The sequence below is a fragment of the Vitis riparia genome, unplaced genomic scaffold (genome assembly GCF_004353265.1).
Source record: "Vitis riparia cultivar Riparia Gloire de Montpellier isolate 1030 unplaced genomic scaffold, EGFV_Vit.rip_1.0 scaffold445_pilon_pilon, whole genome shotgun sequence".
Taxonomy (NCBI): Eukaryota; Viridiplantae; Streptophyta; class Magnoliopsida; order Vitales; family Vitaceae; genus Vitis; species Vitis riparia.
In genome coordinates, this window is record NW_023269679.1 from 23,177 (window position 1) to 28,919 (window position 5,743).

Sequence of the window (5,743 nt, forward strand, 5' to 3'; positions counted from 1 at the left end):
GTTAGTGGTTCATTCTGTTTTTTCTTTTTTCCCAAGGTGGAGCCATGACTGGTTTTAATCTCAATGATCAGGTGAAAATATCATCTTACTGTTTAGTTTTTTCTCCCGCAGGTTTGTGTTATGAGTTTGGCTTTGTCAAAAATGAATGGAAATATCATAATTTGTACATTTAGAGTCGTCTTTTATTCTTCTATCCAGGTTGCTCATAGAAAATTCCAAGAAGTGTTGAATGTTGAATGATGTTCTTGACTGTTTTTGCTTCTCTATACTACATATCTCCACAGAATCCCATGAGGAAACAAATACATATGAGAGTGTTCTCATTCTTATGAGGAATAGGCTAACACCCAAAGTTGAAACATGAGAAAGAGCTTAGTGAGGGAGGTGGGGAAAAAAGGAAATGCTGAATGAGTAGGAAGACATTTCTCCAATATGTAAGGCAGTGGGTTTAGGCTTTTGTTGCTTCTAAGGGAGTTGCAGCCCGGCTGGCGACGATTTGCTCAAAGAGGTCTCTTATCTTCAACCCAACTATGGTTTGGAAGAGGCCAGTTCCGTTGTTACTTCCTGGGAAATCGGAGTGCTTCAACAACTGTTGGGTGATTTCACCGTAGAACTTGGTCGAGATGTTGCTCAGATGCTTCAACATAAATGAGCTCATCTAATCTGTCAAATTGTCCATCCATCTCCAAAACAGAAACCTGGTGGGGACAGATGAGATTAAAATTCTGAGAGATTTTTTTTTGTTTTGTTTTGTTATAAATAATAGAGATGGGAGGGTGTAGTACCTCATGGCCGTAGTAAGTGTCGGGGCCGTAGGAGAAGTTGATGCCAGGGTAAGAGCATGTAAGCTTCCTCCCACAGGGGATCCATGAGATGGTGGAGCCTTCATCGAACAAGTAAACCGGGCTGAAAAACGTCACCCCTTCTTTCATGATCAATCGAACTCTCAAAACCTTGCCTTCGTTGTCATCGGGAATGAGCTGAGTGGGTAACACTTCTATCACTGCATCCGCGTACTGCTTCTGTGGATCTGCACCGCCCAGAAAAAAAACCTTCAATTAGCTGGGTGATGATGGATTATGTTAAAACTAAAACTAAAGCTATCAATCGATTGTAGAAAAATGAGACAAGTTACCAATATAAGCATCAAAATCAGGCTTTCGGGCTTCAATACTGGCTTTGATGCTTTCAAGACTGTGTCCTCGCTCAGCCATGTCCCTCTAAACGAAGGCAGGAGAAAAGTGGTTGGGAGAAGATTTTGATGAAGTTGGTTGGATTAATCAGTAGAGGAGGAGGAGGGAGAACAGTTACCTGAATTTTCCAAGCAAATTTAACCTCATTGCTAATGTCCAAATAGATACTGAAGTCCAAGAGGTCTCTTACGCGAGCATCGTACCTGCATTTTGCCCATCAATAACACCACATCTCAATCTCATTTTGTTTGTTAATATCGTCAATCGTCATATGTTAAATGCTTTTCTTTCCCATCCCATTTAATGATCAATCCAACAATGTTTTTAATCATACAAATTTGCTTTTAAATAATTGAAATGCAGATGTAATTTAATGAAATTAGTAAACATTAGCCCGCTTTGAGCCCAAGTATACAAGTAAAACATTGAAGCCCAGCCCATTGTGTCACTTTGTGAGCTGCACTTTAAGCCCACAGGCAACTACAACTTTAGCGAGTTATTTAAAGTACTTCTAGCCTTCGAAATACTCGGAAATTTTTATCATTTGAATATTAGAAATGCTAAAAACACTTTCAATAGTCATTATCAAATGCACTCCAAGACAAGTGAGGGAGCTAAACATAGAAGAAACATCACTCAAAAGATTACATTATTCATTAAATGTTGCAAACAAGAATAAAATATATTAATTACAACAAAATTTGTAATGTTTATATTTAAACAATATAACATCAATTAAAATTATGCAAAACTAGAATATTTAACTTCTACTATATAGTTAAAATTAAATAATTGATTTTTTCCATTTTTAATAAATTTGCATTTTAAAATTACACAAATATTATTTAAATAATAATACATTTATGTTTATGTATGATTTAATTTAATAATATCAATGATAAATATAAAAATGATTGAATTTTAATAATATATAAATTATATAATTATTATATCACTAGTTTAACCGAAATTCAACCACTAGTTTGATCATTGAATAATGAATCGATAACATTTTCGTTCAATGATAATACGGTGTTAAAAATATTGTTATTTTATATTTTAATAGATTTTAATGATTTTTTTTTCTTCAATTTACATTTTGTTGCTATTTCACCTGCATTTCTATGGACTCTTGCCCTTTGTGCAACTTGGGCTTCTAATTATTAAATGTTATGTGAAATTATCATGGGTTAGGCTAAACATGTTGATAAAAAATTTTATAATATATTTTTTTAATTCATAATATACAATAGATGCAGGTTTTTTTTTTTTTTTTTTTTTTTTAATAAAAAAAAAGTAAATTTTTGTTTGATTTTTTATTTTTTATTTTTATTTTTATTTTACTTAGGAGTTCTCTTAGAAAGAAAATAATAATAATGGGCCGGGATCATATGAGGCCCGACAAGAAAAAACTGAAAAAGATAGTCACAATGCCTAGGCATCTGCTCAATGTCTCTCTCTTCCCTATCCATATCCCCATCCAGTATCCGTCTGCTCACCACACATTAATAAACAATCCTTAATGTCTCGGTTCATTTATCTTTATAGAACAAAAAAAGGCAAAAAAATAAAAATAAAAATAAAAATGAAAATGACAAGAGACAATATGGAAATTCAATTGAAAAAAAAAAAAAACCATTCCTCATCACTCTCCATTAGCATATATTATGCTAGGTAATCATCAAACATAGAATAATGAAAATTATTATGTTTTATTAATTAAATAAATTACCCATAAGCATGGAATATATTTTTTGAAAAAAAAAAAAAGTATGATGGAGAAAATGAATAATTCGCCCGTTGTGTGTATAAATTTGATGTTAATCAACCAAAATCTAATAAACAGCCATAAAAATTGGTTGTTAGGAAAGGAACTCACATGGGGTGCAAACCTTCAATGACGAGGATCTTGGGAGGCTTGATGGTCTCGGGAGGATCCAAGAGGCCAGTGACATGGTTGTAGATGGGCTTCTCAACAGCAATTCCATCCTTGATAGCTTTAACCTGCTCATACATGAGGTCAAAATCGTTGGCTCTAGGGTCAAGCGCAGTCACACCCTTCTCCTTCCTTCCAGTTCTGTCAAGTGAGTGATAGTCATCCAAGCATATGACAGTGGTGGTGTCACTGATGAGTGTGTTGGAGTCTGGGTTCCCACCCCTTGGGGGCTCCGCAGCTCCTCCAAACACACTGGTCAGCCTCCTCATGAAGGTGCTCTTCCCACACCCAGAGTCTGCAGCCAACCCTATGACCACTGTCTGTTGCTCTCCAGCTGAGCACGTTATCACACTACTGCCGCAGCTGCTCATGCCCGATCTTCTCCTGCTTTTGGTGTAGAAAACCACCTGCTTCTGGTGGAAACCCAATTGAGGTTTCGCTGGTTTAGAGACTGAGCATGTTGAGTTGAGAGATTGGGTTGTGTACACGGTGCAGATTGCCATTTTTCGTTAGTTTGTTCCCTCTACCTCACCTCTACCTCTTCCTACAAGGGAATTTTCTCAAGGGAGAAATGGAAGAGATTTCTGAAGTGAAATGATTCTCAGAAGGATTTGTGAGGAGGAGACATGAGGATGAAATGGGGGTTTGGCCTTTTTCTCCTTTGGAACCAAAGGAACACACTAAAAAGACAAACAAGGGGCAGTTTCAAAAGATAGGAAAGTGTTTGATTTGATGATGTTGGGCTGATGCTCGCGTCTCTGGTTTCTATGGCTACCCTTTTGTTTTGGACAAATTTGGTGGTAATTTTAAGGTGGGATGAAAGGGGGCATAGTGGTATTAAACTCACCATCATAAGGGCAATATCATCATTTCAAAATTACAAAAAAGAAAAAAGAAAAAAAAGAAAAAGGAAAACAAAGTAGAGAAACTATTAATTACTTGTGGATATTGAAATTCATTTGTCATTAAAGAAAAAAAGAAAAGAAAAGGCAGGGGAGAATTGAATTGTTGATGATGAGGTGATGTTTGTGATAACCAAAGAGGCATGGAGAAGCGTGGTGGTGATTTGTTGGAGTTTTGGATATTAGTGGAACCACGTGGCATTAAGATGGTGGGCAGTTGAGGATGAGGCCTGAGGGGTGGAGGGTGTAGAATGGAGGGGATATGGAGGCTCTTGCAATTGTAAGAAAGACTTGTTCATATCATCATCATCCCTTCCTATTGAATTCCTCTGCGTGTGGCTTCGACGCTTTCTCCTGGACCACACATACTTGGAAATGTGCACAAATATATCAACACCACACTAGCATATACCCACCCCCCCTCTACTCTTATTTACTTTTACCTTCATTCTTTCCTTCTCAACAGATGTTCAAATGATTTTTATGCTTACTGAAATTAGTTTTATAATTTTGGGATGATCTGACAGCGGCACTTCTAACATGTTTTATTCGACTCAAATATATCATTTATTTTGTGGGGCGATTTTACAAGAATAACACCTTATTGTGTCTTTTTTTTTTTTTTTGTTTCTTTTTGAATTTCTAATACTATCATATGCAAATCTTATTTTTCTATGCTTTTTTCTCTTCATCTCGATTAATCTTAATGGTTTGTTTTGATTTTATTGTGACTTACCCATCAAACTTAATCCCCTAATTTCAATTTAAGAAATAAAATTAATAAAGAAGTAAAATGACGCAGGCTGCTTAGAGCATGGGCCTGAAATCAGCTGATGTTGGGCCTAATACCCAGAAAGACCTTGGGCTTCAACGCTGGCTTTATTTTATTTTTTTTCATTTTTTTTACTCCTCTCATATTTTACCATTACATTAGTGTTCTTGCTATACTGCATATGAATAAATTAGGTCAATGGCATTATTTGAATCTTTCTAACATATATTATTACCCACCACCTTTACCTCATGTTAATTACAGGTGAATGAAGAGTGAAAATGAATATTTTAGGTCAGTTTGATAATTATTTTCGAAAACAATTCTGAAAAATAAATTTTAAAAGAATTTTTAAAAAATTATTCTCTAATTTTTGTAGAACAAAAGTCTATTGGGAAACTTAAAATGTTTTTAATGTATTGCTAATATTTTTAAAAATAATTTTTATATCTAGTGTGAGGGGCTTCCCTCCACGTGTCTTTCCTAGACTCAAGACCCTTTGGCCGACCAGGGGCAAACATATAACCCATCTAGGATCACTCCATCTAGACCAAGATAAGCTCCATTTGGCACCAGAAGTGAGAAGCTTTCCTTATTCCACAATGTCATACAGATGGACAGATCGAGTCGGCTGACCTTTCAGACGGGCTTACAATGTCAGATGGAATAGACAGATCAAGCTAGTTGGACCTATCAGACGAGCAAATCCATCCAATCAAATCCTCAGGATTTCTAACATGTGTCGTCCTAGACAACTGATGTCTGAGCGTCGGACTAGCTGCCTGATGTCTAACTGCCACCTAGACGACTGATGTCTAAGCGCCGAATTAGTCGCATGATGTTTGAGCACCAGACTAGCTGCATAATGTCTGAGCGACGGACTAGACACCATTTACACCCAAAAGTCAATGTCAATTAATTGTTACACAATCCCAAACAT

At 36.1% G+C, this 5,743-nt stretch overlaps 1 protein-coding gene across 1 annotated transcript; it reads right to left on the bottom strand.

Annotated features, from left to right (window-relative positions):
- Nucleotides 1-213: 213 nt before the first annotated feature.
- On the bottom strand, nucleotides 214-3,890 carry LOC117909859 (phosphoribulokinase, chloroplastic-like). The gene is given in 6 exon segments (XM_034823912.1): nucleotides 214-638; nucleotides 640-698; nucleotides 786-1,030; nucleotides 1,136-1,220; nucleotides 1,312-1,396; nucleotides 3,073-3,890. Coding segments are annotated over 6 exon segments (1,224 nt in total). The 5' UTR covers nucleotides 3,633-3,890; the 3' UTR covers nucleotides 214-448.
- Between the last annotated feature and the right edge of the window lie 1,853 nt (nucleotides 3,891-5,743).